At 37.7% G+C, this 12,443-nt stretch overlaps 1 protein-coding gene across 1 annotated transcript; it reads right to left on the bottom strand.

Moving 5' to 3' along the window:
• Positions 1-127: 127 nt before the first annotated feature.
• On the bottom strand, positions 128-11,753 carry LOC144653434 (zinc metalloproteinase nas-4-like). Its single transcript, XM_078513422.1, has 6 exons — positions 11,310-11,753; positions 6,102-6,304; positions 3,387-3,533; positions 1,367-1,484; positions 895-1,070; positions 128-448 (listed from the first exon to the last, which is right to left on the bottom strand). The coding sequence occupies exons 2-6, from the start codon at positions 6,211-6,213 to the stop codon at positions 153-155; spliced, it is 849 nt and encodes a 282-aa protein (XP_078369548.1). The 5' UTR covers positions 6,214-6,304; positions 11,310-11,753; the 3' UTR covers positions 128-152.
• Between the last annotated feature and the right edge of the window lie 690 nt (positions 11,754-12,443).

The following is a 12,443-nucleotide window of genomic DNA, read 5'->3' as shown; positions in this document are numbered from 1 at the left end:
AAAGGAAGATTTCTTTTTTCAATCAGAGGTTGCACAGTATGCAATCTCTATTTCTATTCTAAAGCACATTGATATATTACTTGGAAAAATTCGTTTTTTTTTTTTGAATAGTCAACAATTCCTTTTTTCTTAAGTGAAACTGTTTTTGATAGTTACACATCCATGCACTTACTTTCTTCAGATTTTTCTTTCTTTTTGCCGCTATCAGCAGCGGGTTTCTTGTCCCAAGCTTTACAGGGGTAATCCTTCAGTAACTGTTTGATATCGATGTCACTGAAGTCATCCATGTTACCCAGGGCTCTGTTAGGATCTGATATTGACTGCAGCGTGTTGTCCCCGTTTTTGCTGAAGGCTCGGTTGTCGTAGTGCATGAGGCTGTCAAAGTCGTACGGTTCCTCGGGGCTGTCCATTCGATCTGGACCGTAACTGTCAAAGTTCTTTTCGAATCCTTTTGGAAATGAAACAAAAATAAGGAATATTTCTTTCCCAAACTAGGAAGCCAGAATGGTCCCACTATATCTAAAAGTAGCCATGCTTGTGTACGTGCCTGAGTTATTGTTCTTGAGTCAATTGACGACAACATTCATTTACATTAAAAATTCCCTCCTTCAGTGGTAATAAACGTATTCTTTCTTGATTATTGACATAATGTGAGTCACTTAATTTTTGCGTCATTTTATGTTCGCGACACTTCTTGCTCGCGTCACTTAAAGTGTCGAATTAATGTGTCGGCGCGAGAATTTCATGTAATAAGGTACTGTAGTCTATGTACGATAATGTATGCTAGTCTATTTATGATAAAGTATGTTAGTTAAGTAAAGATGACGTATTATGATTAATTTATGATAATGTGTGAAAGCTTTTGTTTTTCTTTCGTTAATTTATGATAATTACCTGGTTCGATATTCCACCACAGCACCATGATGTAATTGTCCCTATCAGTGCGGGACTGCTCGTGGAAGAACCCTAGAGTGTGCATCATTTCGTGCATCACTGTTCCTTTGTACTCGCATCCTTCCCCAACTGAGATTCTTTGTTTTCCTCCTTGTCGACCAATCGCTGAGAAACAACTAAGAGAATCGAAGGGAACAAAGAAAAATAAGGAATTGCGTATAAGCAACGTCTTAAAAAAAAAAAAAAAAAAAAAAAACATAACGTTGTTCTGAATGCTAGCTCTTTTAAGTTAACAAATTGTATCGATTTTTTGTTACGCAATTTTACATTCAATATTGCACTTAAACTCAATAATTCACATGTAGAAAGACTACCGGGTAATCACTTAAATGCACTAAAATTAACGCAACACAACAAAGCAACCAATAACAAATGAACACATCGAAATTAGAAACAAGTTATCGACTCTTACCCATAATTTCCTTGAAATTCCACGTAGTCATGTTCCTCGGTGCGAGGAACAAATTTTACACAAGTTCTCTTGTGAAACTCACGTATGGCTTTTCTTATGGCCTTGAGAGCTTCCTTATCTGTGCAACATTGAGAGAAGGTTTTTAAGTTAATCTACGGAGAATTGGTTTGAATGCCCAGTTTGCTTAGCGTCAATTTAAAGGTGCTGAAACACGAAGAAATATGTTGCAGGGACATGTAGCTGCGACACGTCCCTCCAGTATGCCCCTTTGTACTGATTAATCATGTTTGAAACAGAGAAACTGAAATAGTATAGAACCCTGTTTCTAAATTTTGTGAGGTTTGTTTCGATCTTGCACGAATCCAACTTTAAAACAGAATTTTCCGACTGAACAGTACTTTCATGTAACTGCGAGCAATTTTCCCCGTCGAAAAAAAGTGACAAAAAAAATGTCCTCACTTCCAGTTTTTGTGCGTCCATTTTAGTTTTTCTATTGGTGGTGGCTTTTTTGTGCATGTGTTTCAATTATTTTTTCACAGAATTTTAGTGAAAAGATGAAGCTTGTGGTATGTTCATTTTCTGCCATGGGCTAAATGATTCATGTCTGGGAGCCAAAATGGCCCACAGGTTCTTTTAAAAGCGGATATAACAAGTACAAAGTAGGAGGAAAAGGAAATTACGTGATGGAGCACTTGTGACTACCCGTGCCAGAAGCACGTAAAGCTCTCTTCCGGATGTCTCGTGACAACAGCGCACGAGCGGGACCAGTCCTTGCTATAGTGACCTTCGCTTGAACGAACCACTTCCGAAAACGAGCTCAGGATATATTGCCTTTTCTTTAGGTAAAAAAGGAGGACTAGAAATGTTTCAAACGAAATGTTTGACCATGTATTTTACATCACAAAACCCCTCCATAGCAGTGCGTTACCAACAAGTCTTACGTAACGTCACGCCGTCGGTTACAAAAGTTTTGATTGTAAATTCAGTACATGTGAGCCAGTATTATTTACGATTACACTTGCTCCTGGACGGTCAGAAACCGTGACAGGTTGCTTGAGAGTTTCAGCGATTTTTCTTTGAACTTGAAAATGTTTTCTCGTTAGATCTCGTCTTCTGTTGGAGGTGCCAATAAATGAACAGGTAAGTTCAGTTTTCTGTGCGAGTTTTTCGTGTGCCTCCTGCTACTATTCGATGGAAAATGTATCGTTCGATGGACCAATCAAAAATGGTAAAATCTGCGCGACGTGTTCGCGTTCGCTACACCAACCCAATCCCGCGCACGTTCGTTTGCGTTTGTTAAACCGATCAAATTTACTCTATCCGTTCGTTTGTTGTTTGCGTTCCGTTTGCGTGTAATCATGTAAAGGTCAAATATATAAATCGCTCTAACGGCGACCCCTTAATTGTTTTGTTTGAGATAACAAAAGCGATGTTCGTTTCAGCGGACGTAAACGTTTTAACTGCACGTATCTGAAAGTTGCCAGAGTGGTACGTGCCGTGGAAATAAACTAAAATTATATTATTTGCGAAATGGCTGCGGGTTTAATTTATGATACAAATGAACTGATTTTTCAACGCAATCAACTGGAAAGAAATGTTTACATGACAAAACATTACAATTAATGTAACTTATGCTGTTTCACAAAGATCAGTCCAAAGGCTGAAGGACTGCTTCTGGCAGAGGCCTGTGAAGTTAATATAGTTTACCAGTTTTGTAGAGGCTCTAAAGACTATTGGCTAAGATTGTCGTTTCACAGCCCAGTATATCAAAACGTTACAGTGTCTTTTATAGAACCACTAAAACGAGCACGAACAAACTGTTTTTAAGTGAGTTCCCTCAATTTAACCGTTTTGCCGCCAGATAAGCTCCCTCCCCAATGCTGACCCACTGCACCATATTTAAGCAATGTCTGGCGAGATACTTTCCCACGTGCAGCCTACACAAGGCATTCTGCAGCAAGCGAAGGCGGTAATGGTGGCTTTCTAACCGAGACACAATATACACTTAATGAGCACTTACTGAGGCTAGAGTCTAGTGTATACGGCACCACTCCATCCGGCCATCTCTTGACCATGTCGCTAACAATATCACGCCTTTTTCTTGACTTTCCCGCCTTCAGGACATTTCTAAGAGGTTCTGTTACTAGTATATCGCCTTCTATTATGTCTGTTAGATGAATCAAGAAAAGGAACGAACTTTTAATCAATGATATTCTGCTAATTTGATTAATATTGTCTATTACACCTTTTTTAATGTAATCAAGTAATCTTCACTGAAAGCTGTGATCCCAATATTGCTTGATACAAAGTTAAGAACTTGTTTGGGGCGCTTATCGTAAAACCAATTTTAAACACTTCTGGCCAATCAGAGCTAATAATGCAGTGAGCAAATCGGAACGCAAGACAAAATCACGGAACCCGTACCAAGCGGGGACAAACATGCAACCCGTGCCAAGCGCGGGAAAACATGCAGTCCGTGTCAAGCGCGGGAAATCTCTACTAGTTACTTCTGCTTGGTTGTGGCCTTCTTTCTCATTCCTTTAGAAACAGCATTCCTGCTGCGCGATTGGTTGTCAGGGGGTGAGAAACGATTAAGCGATGTGTTTTTTTGTTAATACTAAAAAATACTGTAACGGAAATGTTGATCCCATGTAGTTATCGCCCCTTCACCTCCGTAAATCCGCTTTGGTAAAAATTCAAATATTGATCTTAGTGGTACAGTTCGGATAATTTGTACTGACCAATTCAAATACTAAATCATGCATCGCGTCTTTATAGTAACGTTTTCGCAAGAACACACCATTGCAGCGATTTTATTTGGACAGACCTGTGTTGTTTGGTTATAAGTATAAATTTTAATTGCTCTCCATTTTCTGACAATGCAGAGTATTTGTCCCTCAACCACTAAAAGAACTTCAAATTCGGGCGGAACTTTGTCGCGACAAAAGGAGTTGATTGACGTATTTGACCCCGTAAGGTCGTGCTTATAGACAATATTTTAATGCGTGTGTCCGTGGATGAATAGTAGTTTTCAGCCGGATTGTCATAAGAGGAGGAGAAGTCTATATAGCAAGGTCAAGACTCGTGTAGCAAAACGGAATCATGTCACTCAAGAGAAAAATATATCTATATATACCTGTCCTCGAGTCTAAATCGGGATTGAATTCCATTGTTCATTGTTTGAAAATTGCTCGCAGCTAATAGTAAGGGAAACCCCGAGAGTAATTTATATTTCAGTTATCTTTAGTTTCCTGAAATTTGTGAAAAACCCAGAAAATGTTGCCTTGATCAATTTCAGACTGAAAGAAAGCGACGGAAGCCATTTCTTATCCACACTTCCTTGCTAATTGTTCCTTTTATTTATCCAGTTCAATCTGTTCTCCCAAAAAATGTCATCAAGGAAGTTCAATTTTGATCTTCGCGAAGTTTCGAATTTCCAATTGTCCAACTTTTGCATTAATTTCAACTTCCCGATTACGGACTTAAAATAGTCGACATGGTTCCTTTAATTAATACGCTGTGCAATAAGTTGAAAGAGGTTAAAACCATAAGATGATTAGTCATGCTCTAACAAGCCTCAGACATAAACACATTTTCAACGAAGGATACATTTTCCGCGGTCGGAAGAAGAATATTGCCTTGCACACGTCAATATCGAAAAACGCCCGAGAAGAGGAACACTTTACATTGATGTCACCTCCTTCCTTGATCGTGATGAAAGATTCCTTTTATTTTGTCGTAAACTAAGAAAGTTCGAATCCGAACTCGAAAAGCTACTCATCAATATATAAAATTCATGCACGACTTCATGTCTTCTTCCACTTTTCTGTCTTGCTGGAACCAAAATTCCCAAAGCTATAACTTGAGTAAAGTTCCCTTCGGTACTTAACACTTAAGCAAACTTTCAAACCCATTTGGAACGTCCCATTTATGTCGTATAGAAGTTAATTAAACTTTTAAATTTCAAAGAAGTTTTCAGAGGTTTGAATTGGTGATTAGATACTTTGACTAAATTCTATGCAAATCCCTCGTCGCGCGACAAAATAAACGCGAAAATGTCAGTGCTGCGTCGAACCTTAATTGCATATATTATACTATTTAAATAGGCAATGTTTTTAATGCTTTTATTCGCCGACCGGCGATATACAGCTGTGTCAACAGTACATTAAGTGCTCTAGAAGTGCAGCAGATTAAAATTCCACCTAAAGTAATTGCATCATAAAAGACCATTTCTGACAAATTTAATTGAATTAAATTCGACACGGCAGAAACATGCCCCAAACACTCGAATGCGTTGCGTGATGAAGCCATCGAATATTGCTTCAATTACTTTCAAAGCATCATGACAATAACTGAAGCCGAACAAAAGTAAATAATAAAAATATCAAAGATATCAATGAGACCCACAACTAAATCGTCGCACTTCAGTGAAATATAATCGCAAAGTTACACTTGCTTTACAAACTTTTAAATTTTATGATTTAATTTTCTCGTTGAGTTATTTCACAGAAGATTGTTTATAAGTGAACTTTATACCACTTTTGTGAACTTAAAACTCAGAAAACTAGCGTTAGCGTGATAACGTACATTGGGCATTTTCTCGTAAAAGGACCCCCATTTCCCGGGAAATAGATCGCGGGCGATAGAGCCAGAAAAGCTTTAGAAGAATATGAAAATCGCATAGTACAGAAGCTATTAACATTGCAAAATGTAACAAGAAAGCACGGTGTCTTACCGTCTTGGCCATTGACAGTTCGTTGCCTGGGGGCTGCTTGGACGTTGTATGGGAATGCCATGAATACTAGAACCACTAGTGAAGTCAAAACAGATAGCAGAATAGTCTTCATCGTGCTGAGGCGATGCGTTGCAGTGATCCCTTTCACGTAGGCGTGCGTTCAAAACGAATTAAGCCAGCTGTAACCAGCTCACTTAAAACGGCTGTAAAAGAAATGAATGCAAACAAAACATTGATCCGATATTTATAGAATTCAATTGAATGAGATTAATTTGCATACCCGGCCTGTCTAGAGCCCTTGTTTGCACGTCACGTGCCGTAATTGATATTGCGTACTCACGTTGACAGGAAAGAGCTTAGTTGGGTAACAAACAGGTACATGTATGCTTGACAAGTCTGACAAACCTCGCCTCGTATGGCACGGCTAAAATCCTTATCAACCCATTAGACAATAACTTCAAATTTGTCGTCAAGAACTAACTCAAAAAGTCGTGCTTTGAACTTGAATATACATCACGAGCTACAAATATCGAAGAGAGATGCGGAGTTATAAAAGCGTTTCTAGAAAAGACATGAATGTGCATTAATTACGGCTTAAAACTCTAATAATTATGAAGTCAAGTGTCAAATCGTGCTTTTGGGTGATTAATATGACGACTTTGAATTGTTTGTTGCTATGCTACTGTTTGCTCTCAAGTTTACGAGAGTGTGCGATGAAGTATCCAGCTCTAGAACTTCGACGGTTGGAGAGTGAAGTGGGATAATGTAATAATTATTACTCGATTGTCCTTTTACTTTTATTTTAATAATTCCAGTCAAACGAATCATTCTTTCAATTAGCTACAACAAATCCCAGCCAGCTGCAAATGTTATTGTTTCAGAAAGGAATGGTCTTCGGGTCATTGTTCCATCGATGTTATTGATATCTTATGTTTACCTCAAAACAAAGGGTATTATGCCACGGATCATGGCCATGGCGCATTCTAAATTGCAACCATCTTTCTTTCGTTTTCCTTTTATGAAAGCCTTTATATTCCAAGTTGAGTTGAAAGCCAATTTTGTCAACTTCGAATGTTGTCCTCAATGTCATCTCGCCACTGACAGAACAGGGGAAATTTTGTCGTTCGTCTAAAAAGCTAAATATCTCATTTTCTCGGTGGTGTTATCTTTTCTCTGCCAAAATTTTAACTGAGCACTGAATAGTGGCTACAATAGTTATTTTAATAACTACTGATGACCCCGCGACAATCTAACTGACAAATTATGATCGGCCTGACAGTTATTACATTACAGCTGACAAATGTTATCTCAACATTAATTCGGCTCCGGCGAATAACACTTGACAGACGGCCAAAATACTAACTGATAACACACATATGACTGAAATATTTACAGATATTTCCCTGCCAACCAGCTGGCACTCAAGAGATTCAACTGAGACAGACTAATCATTTAAGTGACAAGTATTTCTAGCATTTTGATTGTGAATCCCTGCGCTTAGCCGTTCTCCGTAAAAGGTTTTAATTCTTTAAAAAAAAAAAATAATGACATTAAGTGTATTACTCTCTAAGATTTATCCAGGATTGATTGCTAAGAAGAAGTAGTCTCTTTATGTTAGCTATCACAAGGTTACCCATTGCTAAAAAAAATACACACACACACACACACACACCTCACATAACTCTATCAAATACGATGTACTATGAATATGGCAAATAAGCCAGTAAATACGAAGAACTTATTTAATAATACCTGCGTTCAATCCTGGACACAAGTTACGTACTTATTTCTTTTGTTGTTGGTGTTGTTTTAAAGCGTCAAAAGAGTCAAGCTTGTGCTGGGCTTGGGCTAAACCTGTTTTTTTTTTTATTTTAAGATAAATATAACCTTATTCCTTTTGAATTTCGTAAAAAATGTTCGAAACTGTGGCATTGCAGGAGTGGTGATGACAATGATGTTCTTTTAGCTTCGGTTCAAACAAAGGCGGATTCAATAATATAATAACTGTCAGGCCGATCATAATGTGTCAATATTTTTCATTTTTTCCACCAAAATGGTACAAAAGACAGCTCTTTACCAATTTTTAGCATTGTAGACGTTCCAAGCATGTTATTAAAACCTTGGCTTTTCTATGCCCCAACGTTCTTGTCACTGAGTAGATAACAGTTCTTGCTAAAACAAAAACAACATTGTATAATCGGATCGTATGTACGATCTTTTCCCACTCCGAATTTCATCAGGGGAAGGAAGGAGTAGGAAGATTATTCATTTTGTTTCCATAAACTTGCCGATCAATAAACAAAGCTGGAAATGGGTCAGAGTCCTTTCTTAACTCTGTGAGGCCTAACGATTACATATTCAGCAAGGAAAAGCAATAATTTCCCCTAACGTTCAAAAGTAGTGTGTAGTGTTTCACTAAAAAAAAGGAGCCTCAGCATTCTGTCAGCAAGGTTGCTAACAGGGAGGGACAAGGCGTTTCCGGCTAAAAGCTCTGACAATTTTTGAGAAGAATTATCTCCGACCATTGAGCAGATACGTGTATTCTCAGTTGGAGCCTCTTCAGGGCTGTACTGATAAGGTTATTGACTTATTAATTTTGTAAATATGGTAAACAGAAATCAACAAATCCGCCATTAATCTAAGCTGAAATGCAAGAGCTTCCGACCACTCAAAATGAATGGTAGAATACAGCCTTTGTTATATAATTTTTTTTTATAAGAGCGTTGATGCTGAGAAAAGCCAAAACCATTTAAGAACTTGCTAAGACTGTACCCAGGCTATCTTTTGTTTCTCTCGTTATTTTGATAAAAATGACAATTTAAATACATGTACAGCATGAATCACCTTGAACTACAATTGTCATCACCTGACAATCTCGTGGACCTTTTCAGGGAAACATATAATTGCAACACAACCTTGTTTCAAATTCAATTGATCGTTAAGACCCAACCAAACAAAATACACGTTGTTCCATAAGAAGAGACGGTATCTGAAGTTAATTTTGATCTAGGAAAGCGATATTGCAGATAGTGAGTATCATGCGAAAGCCGGCCGGCTAACGGTGAACAGCATTTCGTAGCGTGAGGAGACATCTAAATCGGAAATGTTCATAGTGTCGGTACTTCCTTCCTGTGGTTTTATAAACTGATCGATGTTTTAGGGAGGTTTTGTTTATATAAAGCTCATTCATCTTTTGAAAACAAAACCTTAGCCACAAAATACTGAGTCGCGGGACAGGATGGCGGCAATATACGAAAAGCCGGACATACCCTACAAAAAATAGTGGTTTGTATCTTTTGTGAAAGTACAACCATTCTTAGGTTGAAGCTATTCCGAGTAGTTATGTTTATCACTATTCCTTATCGATTCGCGGCCCTAACACGAGAAACTAAAGTTTATAGCAAACTCATTTTGGCAAACTAAAGTTGGTGTGTGTGAACGACACAACAACAGTTGGCAAACAAGTTGGCAAACTGTTGGCGAGAACAGAGACAAGTTCTATTTGTCGCTAACAGTTGACCAACTTGTTGCGTCGTTCACACACACCAACTTGAGTTTGCCAACACGAGTTGGCCGTTTAAATAGTTTGTCGTGTGAAGGCCGATTTAGATAAGGTGTGCTAGAGAAAAAATATAAACTTTGAGAACAGCGTTTATATGTACCTGCAATTATTGTTACAGTGGAAATAGGAGATGCAGTTTAAGTTGAAAAAATACGGCTGTTCGTTGCTAGTTACATTTTTTTTTTAATTTTACAAGAAGAAAAAATAATCTTTGAGTGAGAGTTACTACTTTTTTGAAATACAGCTGGCGATTACAAAATTTTTACTGTTCGCCTTTTTTTAATGAGGGGTTTCTAGTCTGAAGTTCAGGACGAAAATCGGGATTAAATGAAACCAGAAGCTGCCACTTCTGAAAAACTGTGTGATCGAAACTTAGAGGATGAAATATGAATGGCTACCGTTGTTTTTCAGCTCTCAAATACGTCGGAAATCTGCCTTCAAGAACACTTCCCGTTAGGAGATAGTATGTGGTCCCGGTCATTTGCATACACACAATACATCGCATTGTGAAATCGGCTGTCGTGTGGTCTCGATCGGTTGTGGCATCTTACGTGTCTGTAGAAACGGCCGAAGCAACACAAGCTAATCTTTTTATCCTCTTATAGGAAGTTTGATTTTGTGGCAATGATATGATATAATGCTTTGGGCCAACTGATTAGTCCCAATCAGTAATGATCCAAGGAGATATAATCTCACTTTGACAAGGATTAAATCAAAATTCCGAAATTCTTCGTATATAGGACAATGAACTGTTCTTTTGGCTCCACTTATCGTTTATCTGACAGAAGTTTTCACATCACAACTTTACACACTACACCTTTTTAACAAAACGGTTTTATCAACGAAGGTACTGAAAATGGTAGTCTGAAGTTTTTGTGTTACAGGAAAATTTACTCAGATGTTAGTGTTTAACATTTACTAAATGCGACCTTTGACTAGACTGTTAATCTGCTTATCAGTTCTGGGCATAACTCCGATCCTTTTCTACACATGCTGACATTTGCCATCAAGAAGTCCTACAAATCCTATGTTTTGCAAGCAAATCGTCGCATTTTACAGCGTTTGGGTGGCAGTCACATTTGTGTCGTTCAGAATGAAAAAAACTCAGTTTTAATTTGTACCGTCACTGGTGAAAACCGGCTTTCTTATATCCGCCTATAAGTTTACTTGATAAACATGGAGTACATAGTTAACAGAATTGCTCAGAGCGACTTGTCCTTTCTCTCGCAACCTAACGTCTGGACATGTTCTTAGCTTTTTTAATGTTATTTTCTAAAATTAAATTTTTTTATATAAACTGGCTACCAACAGAATTGGTGTTAAAAAAGCCAATCACAAAAGAGGCTACAATGGTATTGGCCGTTCTGACAGATAGCCAAAAATGTTGTATATGCGTGCTCTCAAAATCAATCTTAGTGGTGTACAATTAGGTTAGTAAAGATCCGTTGAGGCGAAATATCCTGCATTATTGAATAAAGTGGGTCTGACTTTTGGTGTAACAATCAACCCCTATTAGACTAGATTATGACAAGATTTCATTTCCAACTCATTCTGTTGAGCAGACACGAATTGTCAAAACACTGAAATGTGCGTTATAGCATAAATAAAGCCCAAAAAGCTGGAAAAACTACACTTAAATTACTTACCTCGGAGTTGTAAAATCTTTACGTGGCCTTGAAATTGCCTCGTGTGCTCTAATTAGCAAGAAGTATCGTTTCCCTGATCTTTGTGTTTCCTTGTTAAGCACTGATGCCGCAGCTGACGGTGTATTCGCCGCCGGGAAAAATAAAATCCTAATCTGACCAGACGTTTAGTATAGTATTGAGTATCGAATCATGCCCTGACCTTTTATGGCGTTACACATGAAACTAAAGAAGCTCTTTGTGTTGAGTTTCCGCTCAAACGTACGCAAATAAGTTATTCAGTAAACCTGAACTTTAACCTTCATGTTACCGTGAAATATCCCACGAGTGGCTTTCTCTTTCTGCGTATTTCAAAATATTCCACTGAAAAGCATTAAAAACACCGAAGTTTTGGCGGGAAAGATCCCGAAGATGTGGCAGACGCAGCTTGTTATGCCGGGATTGGGTGTGTTTGTATATCGGTTATCCAGTGATATTTGTTTTACCCTGCAGTTTGAACACAATGACGTCTTCTTAACCTTTTGACTTTCACGCGCACTTTTATGCGCATTTTAGATCATTTGCACGTTTTAATAATTGCGACATCATCAATCCATACGTCACGAAGTCACCTTTTGGATCGACAGATTTTTATAAGAGCGCCTCAAGCTACAAGAATTTTAAAGGTTTTTCTTAGGAATATACTTTGCTAATGTTGTCAAAAATTTTAAATATTTGTCATAAAAACGGTCCCAGCTAGTCTTGAGCTATGTTTACGTATCAAGAGAATAAAAAATATGTTTATGTTCCAAAAATAAAAAAACAAATAAATAAAAAACAAGGACAAAGATTGTATTCTTCTCAGAGTTTATTTTGACGCTATCAATTTTTACTTGGCAATCCTGTACTCACAAAAAAATGTTTTATTGAAACAGATCAAAATTACAGATGAAACTTTACTTGGCCTAAATACTACGTACATTCTTAATGTTTTCAGTGTTATCATCAATCCTCAATCAGTCATTTATTTATCCACATAACGTCTTATAAGCTATACAAGTTTAAAAATGTCAACCTTAATCAGATAACATGCTAAACAAAATAGAAAAAAGTACTGCCGGGTCACGACGCACGTGGAAACTTCGAAGATGTGCTATT

This window comes from Oculina patagonica, chromosome 5 (genome assembly GCF_052425735.1).
Source record: "Oculina patagonica isolate OP01 chromosome 5, crgOcupat, whole genome shotgun sequence".
NCBI classification, from domain to species: Eukaryota; Metazoa; Cnidaria; class Anthozoa; order Scleractinia; family Oculinidae; genus Oculina; species Oculina patagonica.
Note: the sequence above shows the minus strand (reverse complement) of the source record. Positions and strands in the feature narration are given on the sequence as shown.